This window comes from Acomys minous (assembly GCF_964271855.1).
Source record: "Acomys minous genome assembly, chromosome: 15".
In the NCBI taxonomy this organism is placed as follows: Eukaryota; Metazoa; Chordata; class Mammalia; order Rodentia; family Muridae; genus Acomys; species Acomys minous.
Window position 1 is genome coordinate 43,216,147 of NC_140497.1, and position 13,872 is coordinate 43,230,018.

The following is a 13,872-nucleotide window of genomic DNA, read 5'->3' on the forward strand; positions in this document are numbered from 1 at the left end:
TTCATCTGCCTCTCCAGAAGAGGCCCTGGCCATTGTTGGCCCCAGTATTGAAGGGCGGAAGAGACAGGAGGAATCTAAGAGCCAGCTTCCCCCAAAACAACAAGCTCCAGATTCAGAAATTCAGATTATTCATTGAATTATCTTCAAAATTCAGCGAAGCCACTAATCTCCAAGGAAGCACATAACCTGAAAAACTTTGTAAGAGCAACCAGTGATAATAAAAGGAAATTTGCCTTGCAATATTTTAATGAATGTCACGAATGGATGGACTGTTCCTGCTGTTTGGAGCCTGGTTGTTCGGATGCACACTGCCTTGAGGCTGTGAGCCTCACTTCCTGATTGGCATTGCCAAAACGCTCCTTGCTAGTCCAGAAAGGCTAGTATCAGTTTTGTTGTATTTAATAGTAAAATGATTCAAAAAGACACATATTAGAAAGGATTGGTAGAGAAGCTTAAATGTTTTTAATGAAGCCTTTAAAGAGAGGGCAGATTAGCTGTTTCATAGTATGGGAAATAGTCCTTAGGAACGGGACTTTGGGTTATCCTGAAACTCCCTTCCCATGTAACAGGAAATAGGAATAGTTATCCACTTCAAAAAGCTAGCCTCCAGTGTGGGTAGGGATATTCACTGGCTGGTTAAAGCCCATCTCTGCTTCTTCTGGCCCCATTGCAGTAGGGAAATGGACTTTCAGGAAGCTCTAACAGCAACTTTCTGAAAATGAGTCCCTGGAATTTATCTTCCTGGAAGGGTATTTTTATTATAAAATATGTAATAATAGTTCTATGAGATTCTGTCACTTTTTATGACATGCCAAACCTTCACATACAACCTCGCAGTAAACCTAACAGCAAAGAGAAAAACCACATGAGAGTTGGGGATGGCGCTAACTTAGTGCGAGGACAGTTGCCTAGCGTGCACCAGCCCCGATGCTCTGTCCCAGACCTACACAAACCAAAACAAAACCAGCAAAACTGGATGTTCTGTCCTGTGAAAAATCCTATAATGAGGAAGTCCATAGTTGCTTTGGTGACTTTTAGTCATAAACATAGATAAATAGATCACTATAACTTCTCTATTTCCTCCTTACATTAAGAAGTGAAGATTAAAATAGATTAATAGACAAATTGTTAGTTTTCTTTGGGTTTGTATAGAAAAATGTTGAAGATTTAGATTCTGTTTTTTCATCCCCCCCCCAAATTAGCCTATTTGGATTTATCATTTATTTCCCTAAATTGAATTATCTTCAGTATTTTTACATAGTCCTTTTGTTTTGTTTTGTTTTGTTTTGTTTTGTTTTGTTTTGTTTTGTTTGAAACAAGGTTTCTCTGTGTAGCCTTGGCTGTCCTCGACTTGCTTTTTTGACCAGGCTGGTCTCAAACTCACGTCAATCAGCCTACCTCTGCTTCCCTGAGTGCTGGGATTAAACATGTGTGCCACCACTCCTGGCTTATATAGTACATTTTATATGACTCCTATCTATTGAGAAACAAAGATGCTTGCAGATTATGTACAATTGTGAGAAAAAAATGTTAAGTTTTGCACAAAATGAAAAAAAAGATTTTTATTTATTTGGGAGGTGTGGATGTTAAGGCTGGCTTTTACAAGTTTGGATAGACAAAATGTTAAGAAAAATAAGATGAAAATAAAATTTAAGCTTTATGATTCTAAAGGGCTATATACGCAGATCAGTAATATTCAATATTTCAGATTTCTTATATATATTATATAAATTATTTCATCAGCTGGCTCTTAGTTAGTAGTACCTTGAATAGGCATAGAAATTATATTTGTTTTGTGTGAAGACTTCTTTCCTCAACTGTATTGTAAACAGCACAGCTTTGGGGATGATCTCCTTGGGAGATGGCGAGGGCATACCTGTACAGAAAACTGTGACCTAGTGAGCCATGAGATCTGATAGACACGTACCAGCAACCAGGAAGTGTAACATGCTCATTGTGTGCAGCTGAACGAGGAGGTGGGTTAAAGGGTCTCGGCAAAGGAGCAGTCAAAAGGTGAAGTCATCAAGGAGGAGGAAGCTGGCGTTCATACTTTCTGCACACACTGTCAATATGCATATTCAGGACAGGGGAGCCCTGGCCACTCCACCAAGCCTGGCTTGGCAAAGGTCCTGTCATTCCATAGGTCTGGGGCTTTGGAGTCCTTCACATGGCCATGGTGATGTCATAAATGCTCACTCATGCAGAGGTTCCCTTGTTCCTCACTCCACTGAATTTCTAAAATTATATTGTTTGTATGTGTGTGGGTTATTTGTGTGTATGCAATTTATCTATACATATACACACATACATACATACATACGTATGTACATACATACGTATGTACATACATACATACATACATACATACATATTACCTTTTCTGGCAGTTTCCCAATGCACATATAACTCAGCTAGACTGGCTGAGCAGTGAGCCTCCAGTGTGTGCCTATCTTTACTCACCCCTAAGTGCTTGGGTTACAGGTACACAGTACTGTGCCAGGCTTTGTGTATGAGTGCTTGAGATCTGACCTCGGGGCCTTACACTTTTACAGCGATCATTTATCCATTGAACTATCTTAAACGTAATATTATTGATAGCCATAAAGGCTCGTATTAGACTTTGAGGTAAGTGTTTTTTAAAAGCCATCTTGTATTTTATTAGTAAACATTCATAAGGAATGGGACTATAACAAATCAGAGATTTTTTTTATAATGTTAGATAAAAGAACATTTCTTTTTATTCACTTTATTAGGTTTGGTTATGGTATGTGAGTGTGTGTGTGTGTGTGTGTGTGTGTGTGTGTGTGCATGTGTGTGTATGCGTGCACAAATATGAGTGCAAGTGGCCTCAGAGACATTACATGCCTGAAGCTGGAATTACAAGCAGTTTTGAGCTGCCTGATATGGGACTCTGGTTCTATGCCAAAGTAGAGTACCTTCTTAGCTGCTGAACAACCTTTCCAGTCCTAACATAACCATTTGTTGTTGTTGTTGTTGTTGTTATTGCTGTTGCTGCTGCTGCTGCTGCTTTGAAGTCCTTTACAAAAGAACAAATTAATGTATTTGTCTTATGTAATATATTTTAAAATGTGTATTCATCCCATCAATTGGACCTCAGCAGGCCTTGTACTGTCAAAACTCCTTCTAAGGTTAAATTGAATCATCTGGGTATTCACCCCACCCCTCCTTAGTTTTCAAATATTTCAAGTGAATATATTTAAAATCTGATTTCCTCATATTTTGTTCCTTAAAGGAACTGAATTTGTAGTTCTTAGGTTATTCGACTTCCATAAGTTTTTTGAAGAAGGATTTGTAACAGTGCATGATTTGCTAGTGAGGATGCTGGTCCTGGTACAGTTTCATTAAAATGGAAATTCAAAAGCAGATGAATGGGTAAATATGTCAATTAATCAGCCATTTTAAACTTTTCATCTTAAGAGAAAATGATGACTGTTTTCGGGGATTAAATGTAAAAACAATCACAGCTGTTCTGTTTGATAACTTTCTTCTGGCTGTGTCCAAATGGCTGGAACAACTTAAGGGTGGAAGGTTTCGTTTAATTCAGTTTAGGGATGTAGATCATTATGGAATAGAGGCAGGTAGTAAAGTTGTAATAATGGGGCCTGTTTACATCTGAGCAGACCAGGAGGCAAAGAAAGAGGGATGCTAGCACTTGGCGTCTCTGCCCTCTCCTCTCTCTCCTTCTTACCTCCACCTCCCTCTTCTGCTCTTCCCTTCTCCTTTTCTCTTTCTCTGTCAACACTCAGTACAGTACTCCAACTTTCCTAGTTATAGCTCTATCAAAACATCCACGGAGATACACGCAGAGGTATGCCTCCAAGGTAACTCCAGGTCTAGTCAAGTTGGCAATGAAGATTAACCCTCATGGTGATGTTTATTATGTATATGACATCATTTTAATCATATTTTCAGTATAGACTCACAGTAGCTGTTATTACTATGAATTTGTGTTGCAGAGGAAAGTGCCGCAGTACGCAACACTTATTTCTGCCAAGTTGATATGGCACATGGGCTTCTAATTCTGGGTTGAAGAGTTGAGCTCAGTCTGCCTGACATGCAGTATCTAATTCACTGTGCTGTAACTCTTCTCAATTAAGTTAATTAAAATGATATTGTCATCTACCCTACTGCTACACTAATGTCATCTACCCACTCAAAAAGGTGAGGCAGGAATATCTTGAGATCAAGGTTATCCTGGGATCTAAATGGTTCCAGACCAAGCTAGGATCCAATGGCCAGATTCTGTTTCAAAGAAAGTGAAACTAGGAATAGTGTTTTCTCTGGGACTTATTTTATAGAGATGTGTTAGGTTCAAAACAAAGTGGGGTACAAAGTACAGGAAATTGGTATATATCCCTACCACCACTTAGTAACAATCTCCTTCGCTGTCAGCACCCTTAGTACAGTGGGTACATTTGTTAAAATTGATGAATATACCTCAACACATTATCACTTGCAGTTCATAACTTATATTAAGATTCAGCCCCCTGTCACCACCATTACCACAGAAACACATATTGAATTGGATCAAGAGGTCTGTGAAGTTCACGAGAAATACAGACTTTATTTTCACCAAGTTCAACTGAAATTTAGTATTTCCTTGATCATGAAGGTGAGCATGGTATTATAAATTCCTCATAAGGCTCAGTCTTGGTGTAGACTTGAACAGATAAACAATGACTTAACAGTGGCTACTATATTATTGTACATACTGCATTCTTTGCCCTGATGATCCTCTGCTCTGCCCATTCCTCCCTTCCGTATCCAGCCCTGGCAAACACTGATCTCTTTACTGTCTACATAATTTTGCTTTTGTAAAGGACGTCGTAGCTTGAATCATGTCATTTTTGCAGCACAGCTTTGTTCCTTCACAATAAACAGTTTAGTTTTAGCCTCATCTGTTCATGGCTTGATACCTCATCTATTTTTAGTGCAAGTATAATGTATAATGCTTATTAGTTCATTCACTCATGGAAGGACATCTCCTTTGACTCCAATGTGGGGCAATTGCAAATAAGACCACTAGAAGCATCCAGGTTGAGGTTTCTGTGAGGATATAAGTATTCAGTCACTTTGGGTCCATGCCAAGAAGCACAACTGCTGACTACTATTGTAAAAATGCATTTTGTCAAAAGCTGCCAGGCTGACTCCATTGGGTGTGTACCATTTTACATTCCCACCAGTGGTGAATAGAAATTCCTATTGTTCTGTTTTTCCAGCATTTATGACTGTCAATGTCTGGATTTGGCCTATCCTAATTAATTCTGGCTAGAGAGCTGGAATTTAAGTATAAACATAATGTGTGACTGTCTGTGTGCAAGTGACAAGAAGAAAGAAATTGAGACTATGCTATTCAGGAACAGTATTACATAAAAGACCAGAGACAACACGGAAAAGTGGAGGGGTACCTCATTTAAGTTTGCAGATCAATAATGAAATATGAAGCTGAACATAGTTCATATGCCTCTTTGCCGTACATATAGTACCTTCTTCAGAGAGGTAGTTTTTGTCTGTGTTAAAAAGTTGCTCAATTCTTTTCTGTTGAGTTTTAAGATTTGTTAGGTATATTTAGCTAACGGTCCTTTAATAGATATATTTTATAGAAGTATTGTCTCCAACTCTGTGTGCAGGTTGCTAGCTTCTTGAAAAAAAATGAGGACATGTCAAAATAATAAAATAGAATTTAGAAGTGACATTTTTATTTCTATTAGTGACAGTTATATAACATATATACTATAGTGACATTTTTATATAGTATCCCATTGGTTATATGCATTTTACTTTATATATGTTTGCATCTGTGCTTAATTTTACTCATGTATGTCTTGAAAATTAATTCAGTGAAACTCAAATATTTAAATTAGTCTACATATAAATTAAGGAAAGAAAACTGGCAGGAGCGATGGCAGTAGCTAAAACAAAGCTCTATGTCTGTCAGACATGCACAGCCAATTAGGTCTTGCTGAAAAGCTCAACTTTAAACTTGAAAATAATTGTCCGTGTGTGTGTGTGCGTGTGTGTGTGTGCGCGCGCGCGCGCGCGGCGGGGCAGAGAAGAGAGAGAGAGAGAGAGAGAGAGAGAGAGAGAGAGAGAGAGAGAGAGAAACTGTGAGATTGTATTTTTGCTAAGAGTTGATAAAATCATCCAGAGTAGGAACAAACATAAAACCAGAGGGTCGGGGAAAACTCTGGAGGTTTTCAGCATAATTACACATCTAGCCAAGGAGATAAGCTAGGAGCAGCTAGCAGCGGATGTGAGGGAGAAGGAGCCTGGCCAAAAGGAGCCAATGCATCCAAAGCACGGCTGTGTTTACTATTACAGAGGAAGGGATCAAGACAAACAAAGACAGAAGCCTAAACTACCATGTGGGTGGAGTCCCAGTGCCACACTACACCCACAACAGTGGAAGTCTGTGTGAAGCGCTGCGGATCAGCAATCCACCCTACCCATGCGAAGCCCATGAGAGGCAGTACCTGAAATCAATACCTACTGTGTGATGAAAGAAATAAAAATAAAGCCTCTCCATTTAACCAAATCATTCACAAGTTTGACCAAATGCATGACTGGAAGGCAGAGTCCTCTTTATTTTAAATTTTAATACCACCAAACCGCAAACAGCTCATACATCTGTTGCCAAGTAAATGTAGAGTACAGAGAACTGCTATGTCATTCAGTGGATTGCTGGTTAGCAGGGGGGGGGGGGGAAGGTAATAATGTTAATAACAAGAAGATACTGAAGAATGAATCCCAATACCATTATCACAAATGAAAGAACCAGATCCCCCTAAAACTGTGATGATTGTGTGTGTATATAATTCTAGAAAATGCAAACACTGAGAGAAAGCATACCAGTAATTTATTGGAGGTATGGGGGAGAAGGGCAGAAAGAAGGAAGTGAGGAGAATCATAGGGAAAACCACTTGTTTATTGTCTTGATTATGGTCATAGCTTCATTTATACAGAATTGTGCACATGAAGAACATGCTGTTTTATTTTATGGAAATTATAATGCAGTAAAGCTGTAAAACTTTAAATCCAGTGAGAAGGTAATTATACTGGGACAATAAGATTCCCAAAACCCAATGCCGTTTCTTTTGAATGAGAACATGTTCACTGGGATATGGTAGCTCATCCTTTTAATGTCAGCATTTGCAGGGTTGAGGCAGAAGAGTTGAAAGTTCAAGGCCAGTTTATGCTACATAGACAATTTGAGGCCAGTGTAGAGTACATAGTGGGACCTTGGTTGTTTCGTTGGATGGTATTTTTATAGTTACATATAAATGCAAACAAATTCTTTGGCATTCTGATTATACTTATAATTCAAATTCTAAAGGAGTGACATAAATATTTTCTGCTTGCTCATGCCCATAGCCAACAAAACACTATTTGGTTTTATTTCACATATGTGACATTTTGAAATAGCTAGAGATCATGTTTGTCAAGTCTGCACATCTAACAAAAATCCATCCTCATCTTTCATAATACTTATGAGCAATGTCCTTGTCCTTTTTATGCCTGTGTGAACCAGCTTATCTGTGATTAAGATTCGCTTACCACTTGAGTCCTGCAGGATGTGAGCACCGTCCTCCACACGCTCCCTTTGTTCCATAAACCTGTAACAAATAGGTAAGGCAGGGACATAGCAGTACCATCTGGCGATGCCCACTTGTCCCCTTTATCTTTCACTTCTAGCATCTCTGTGTACCCTGTACGCAGAGACACTGTAAATTCATGCTGACTGCTACTGACAGAAGTAATTAGCGTGCAAGTTTACTGACCCAAAACAATAAAAGGACCAACATTTTCTAGGACCTTGAGATCACTGCGTACTAGGTGTGAGCTACCTTCCTCAGAGATTTCAACTGCCCCTGAGCAAACATGCTTCACACATTGAAGCCTGGGAGGCACTCAGGAAGTGTTTACCATCTGAATTTATTGCTGACCTTCAGCATGGCCCTCTCAACTGTGTGGTGGTGGCATGTGACTAGTTAGCTGGGTGGAGGAGACTAGGACGTCTCAGCAGAATAACTTAACACTAGGATGGCATTTGATATGAATCTCCCAATTACCAGGCATTTGTCACTGTTTCTTGACTGAGAGAAACGACATACTAGGAATTGTTAAAGCTAGAGCATCTGAGCCTGACAATGTGGTACACACCCACAATCCTGGTACTTGGGAGGCTAAACCAGGAAGATCACAAGTTCAAAGACAGCCTGAGCTATACAGTGACTCTGTCTCAAATGGAAAATTAAGTTGCTGTAAGAAACTCATTTGACATGAGAGTATTTAAATGACTAAATTTGACTATTTGGTTTTGACAGATGTGAGAAATAAGCTTGGCAGTCACAGTCACTGCAGTAAACTGGGTTGTGTGGGATGTTTGTTTGAAATTGCTCTGGTTTTGCTGTTGTGCAGAGGCGTATGCTTTCACACCAGTGTATTTTCCAGATTAATCTTAAATTGATGTGACCATGGAACATCATTTGTATAGCCTTCATTGTACAGTCCACTTTTTAAAACATCAACTTAGTTGGAATCTGTGTCTGTTTCAGGACTCATGCCTGTTGCCCAGCAACCTGTTTATTCGGCTTCAAAGCACGGCATCGTGGGATTCACACGCTCAGCCGCGGTGAGGAACTCCTAACCACCAACTCTTTTCCTCCCTGCGTTCATAAAAGAAACCGAAATTTTACAGTCTATAAGAACAGAAGTTCAAAATTCAATAAATCTAGCCAAAAGATGGAAGAGACAGCTTACTTAAACCTTTATTATGAAAATGTTTTCAGTCATATAAAGGACTAAATAAAGAATATATCATTGGAAAATAGAGAAGTGACACAAATGAATTAAGGATAAATAATGGGGAATGTTCTGTATATAAAAGTGTGAGCAGTTTCTGTAATACTAATGTCAGGAGTCCTTAAATAAAACATCTAAGCAGAATTTTGCCTGCTGTTTGGAAAATGTATTACAAAGCACAAACGGAGAAAGGAAAAGAATAGTTAGGGAGTCTCTGAGGGATACCAGATAGAATAAAAGGACCAAGGAGAGGCAGTGTTTTGCATTAACAAGGAGAAAATAAACAGAAGTGTCAGTGTTAATCATCCTGAAGAAGGAAAGCAATCTTTACTCTTAATTTGAGTTGATCAGAAACCGGTACCTATTTTGAAAATATTGAAATGTTTTAGAATAAGATAAACCATCACAAAGCAGGAATTTCACATTTAAATTCATGACCAAATACCTCTACAGTTGGCTCTCATTAACAGCAGTTATGTTTTCTAAAGTTACGTACAAACACTGAATTAGTAAGTGTTGAACCATCACTTCTGGGAAAAATAAAAAATGAAGTTACTAAAAGCTAGGGTTCACAACATCTTAGTCAACCACTCAGTATCTGACCTTGATTTTTGTGTATTTCTGTTTAATGAAGGGTTACCTTTATATAATGTAAAAATATTAAATTTACAAGTAAGAGAACTTCAATTATGAAGCTTTCCTCAGTAAAGCTTCAGTTACATAGACTCGGGCCCCCAATGAGTTCAATTTTAAAAAAAAAAGAGTACCTTAGATAATTTGGTAATGTTTGGAATTGTCTAGTGGTGGTGCTTTTAAAACAATTAATGCAGTGAAGTTTTCATGAATGAATTCTGTCAGCTATGTCTTTATACCATATGTGTCCCCACCCCCACTGGGAATTGTTCCATATTTCAGAGCGTATCTGACTAGTGTGTTTTATATTAGCTTTTTAAAGAACTTCTCACTCCAGTTTGCCCTGAAACCTGTGACTGCATTCTTCTCCTTGGCAGATGGCTGCTAACCTTATGAAGAGTGGTGTAAGACTGAATGCCATTTGTCCAGGTTTTGTCAACACACCTATCCTTGAATCCATTGAAAAAGAGGAAAATATGGGCCAATATATAAAATATAAGGATCAGATCAAAGCTATGATGAAATTCTATGGACTTTTGGAGTAAGTAAAACTCTTTCTTTCCACAATGGAATGAAGCATTATCTATACAAGCAAATTTAAACGATCTAAACTTTAGAAAACAATACATCAATGTTTGGGTTGGCAAACATTTCCACAGGAAAAATAGGCCTGAGGAACAAAATCATATGTAAATGGTGTGATTTCCTTTGAAAACAGACAGTAACTTCAGCGTTTGTCAGATTGTGTTTTTCTAAATGACATTTACCTTTCAAGGCAATTATATCTCATATGCCTAAACTTCAAATAATAAGCAAGTGAAACCTCTATAAAATGTTGTAGGGTCCCAAAATTTTCAGTTGATCAACACACACACACACACACACACACACACACACACTCTCTCTCTCTCTCTCTCTCTCTCTCTCTCTCTCTCTCTCTCATGGTAAGACAATCAAAGAACTGTTTCTGAGAGATAGACAAACACAAATATGAACTCATAGACATTGTGGAGCATACATAGGGCCTGCACAGGTCTGGGCCAGATGGGGTCCACCACTGACTGAGAGGGAAGGTGGACCCAAGCCCCATCCCTAAGCCAGAAGGTATCGCTAATCGACAACTGCTGGCATATGAAAAGATAATTTTCTCCAGTAGAATCTCACTAGGCATACAAACAACCCCATGCCCAGGAGTAGATAGCCAACACAAAACAAATTCAACAGCATTTTTAAAAAAAAGTTTGTGATTTGTATGGGATTTCTGTGTATGTCTCTATGTCTATATGTGCTTCTTGAGCTTTTTCTTTGGCTTTTTCTCTTCTGTTTGTTGGCCTGTTTGTTTTGCCCTATTCTGTGTTGTTTTTGTTTGTTTGTTTTAGTTTTGCCTAATTTTTATTTTACTATCAATTTTAGACGCCCGTTTGTATTCAGCTGAGATATAGAAAGAAAGGATGTGGATTCGTGTGGGTGATGAAACGAAGAAGGCACGGGAGGAGGTGGGGAAGGGGAGACTTTACTCAGAATATAGTGTGTGAAAAAAAATTATTTTCAATAAATTTTTGATGAAAAAAATAAGTAAAATCCAGATATGCTGCCCTGGCATAAGAGCATCCGTCATTAAAAAACAAAAGTAAGTAGTGTAGAGCAGAGTAGACTAGACTAGGTAGATATAGGATAGAATAGAATAGAGGAGGCCTTTCCAAGATGAGTTAGATGACTTTTTTTTCTCAGCCCAGAATTATAAGGAATAAGAAATAAGACCAAATCTTAGCTTTGTCTCAACCACTGGCCATGAACTTACCCACCAGGCCTCAGAAAGTGCTTCTCACATGTAAAGGGATAGTATAACAAATTTGAGGATCTTTGGCACACCATTGATAGGAACTTAACATGGGAATTGGTAAAAATGACCTTCAATAAATGCTATTAATTGATTCTATTTCTCCCCCAGTGATGTTTCTGTCTAGTAAGACTCATGACCACTGATCTGGTATAGATGAGAAAGTGATAATTTATTCACTATAACTAGTGACCTCAAATACATTCCCTATTGGTCATTAAATTTATTATCACCTCAATGAATAAAAACCAGAGGTAACAATAGCTTAATGAACTATGTTTCCCTATGATAGGAAAGCTTCAGAAAATAACATGAAGTTCTTTAGTTTCATTCTTTAGTTTCAAAATACAAACGTTTCCTTCTTTTTTAGCCCATCAACCATTGCCAGTGGACTAATAACACTCATTGAAGATGATGCTCTCAATGGTGCCATTATGAAGATCACAGCATCTAAAGGAATTCATTTCCAAGACTATGACATCTCCCCATCTTTAGTAAAAGCTCCATGAACATCTTAAGCATGAGCCATAATTAAAAATATACACAAGTGAATCTCTCAGACTGTATCTTTACAAATATAGCCTTTTCAGTGAACTGCTGTAGTTCGAAACCTACCTTCACGCATCTGATGTTAATATTTTTCTGAATGATTAGTTAAATGTATGGATAATGTTATATGATAAGCTAGCAAAAATGCAGTGCAAATCAAAAACTGGGTTATAACCTATATAATCTAAGGACAAAACAAAGGATATTTCAGAGATATTCTGCCTTTCAGAACACATATTTATAACTGTGGCTCATAAATATTAATAGTTGCAGAAAGTCATCTTAGAGGAGATACTTGAATTGTTATTTAAATCAAAGCAGATTTTAAATGATTCACTTTGTATGTTTGCACTTCAAAAGGGGGAGCTTCTTTACAATGGAAATGTTTAGTAATAACAGCTTGTACACCATCTGCAAGCTAAACATTTCAACTCTTTGAAGATGTGTATGTGGGGGACAGTGCTAAGGAATGCATTCCAGGGTGACCACGTCCCAGTCAAAGTCTGGTGTGTAGGGAAATGATATTTTTACTAACACTGAAGATTCACAGTTCAGCCTCAAATCAAGGAAGATGGTTTCCTTTTCCTTCCTGCTTTAAAATGTTTAATGAATTAAAAAAAAAAAAACCTCAGGAATGAAACTTTTAACAGTTATAGCAAGAGGGGTAGTAAAATTTTATATGTACTGTATATGCCTATTAAGAAATGATGCAAATGTATTTTTCCAGATTATAAGTTTGTTGCTTTGTACCTATTTCAGAAGTTCCTATCTTTCAATAAAACTATTTTATTCTAATTCACATAAATTGCCTAGCCTTTTATGTAAACAATTCTGCCACAGTCAAGACTGAAAATGTATTTGTACTCAAATTCATAATAACACCGAATGAGAAGCCATTCTGCTTTGTTCTCTTCCTCGTCTGGTGTTTTCGGATAGAATCATTAAATTCACCTCCTTTGAGTAATGCTATTTACAAGTAATAATTAATACTAATGAAAGTGAAATTGCAAGATTTGAAATCAGTCAGTTCCTCAAAGAAATGCTGTGTAAGTGATTCACTGTGCCTGCAAAATCCGGGCTTTTCAGCTTGGAGCAAGATCCACCTACCTGAAATGGATGTGTCCTTTCCAAATACTCAAGTATTAGCATACCTCGCATTATTTTAGTTCATCCATAAAGAACTATTCACTTATTTTTTAAGGAGTAATGTATGAATGACTAGTCTGAAGTTTCATTTAATGCATGAACAAGACGGCAGTTTCTGTGACCATCTAGCAGAAATTAATCACAAATAGGTACAAACACTTTTGCATATTCAACCAGCAACAACTATGTGTAAGTATAGTGTGCTTTATCTTACATCTTTTCTCCCTGTGGGAAATTATCTTGTACTTGCAGATATTAACATATGTTAAACTTTGACTTAAAAATTTCAAATTAACTATTTTTAAAACCAAATACTACATAAAGCTTAAATATTATGTTAGACACTTATTTACTTAAAAATTCATGTTCCATAAGTAGCTTTAAATAAATCTATAATGTTATGTCTATATATAATAGTTGTTTTTTTTAAAAAAGTAATTGAATGTGGAGTGGTATAGTAATTAATTTGATTGTGAAGGCAGAATGGCTTTAATTTCCTTAATTGTATTTTTCAGTGAAACGTCTAATTTTAATGATATGTAGTTTTACATATTTTCATAAGTGTAATTAGAGTCCTAAGAACAGAAAGCCTACACATATAACTTTGTAGAAAGAAATTAAGGACTTGATGAAAAGATATGGAAATAAGTATTACATAAAAACAAGCCTTCAGATACCATGACTGTGTATCTGACAGCCAAGGCGGCTAACGAGTGATAAGGACTGGGGTAGCGTGTACAATGTGGACATGCTGAAAAGAATCATTCAAGCCCTGATTGATTAAATAAACAAAATGAGCTAATTGGTGACGAAGCTATAAAATAAATGCAGATTTATTGGAGGCGGCACAGGAGGGGGATGGGAAGGGAGAGCACACACTG

General features: G+C 37.4%; 1 protein-coding gene across 1 annotated transcript in view; it reads left to right on the forward strand.

The window, feature by feature from the left end:
- HPGD (15-hydroxyprostaglandin dehydrogenase) overlaps window positions 1–12,650 on the forward strand; it is a 31,134-nt gene extending 18,484 nt beyond the window's left edge. Inside the window, exons 5-7 of the mRNA XM_084758369.1 lie at window positions 8,577–8,653; window positions 9,834–9,997; window positions 11,667–12,650. Of these exons, the coding sequence (XP_084614495.1) occupies window positions 8,577–8,653; window positions 9,834–9,997; window positions 11,667–11,805 (380 nt within the window). The 3' untranslated portion in view covers window positions 11,806–12,650. The remainder of the gene's footprint in view (window positions 1–8,576; window positions 8,654–9,833; window positions 9,998–11,666) is intronic.
- Window positions 12,651–13,872: the final 1,222 nt, after the last annotated feature.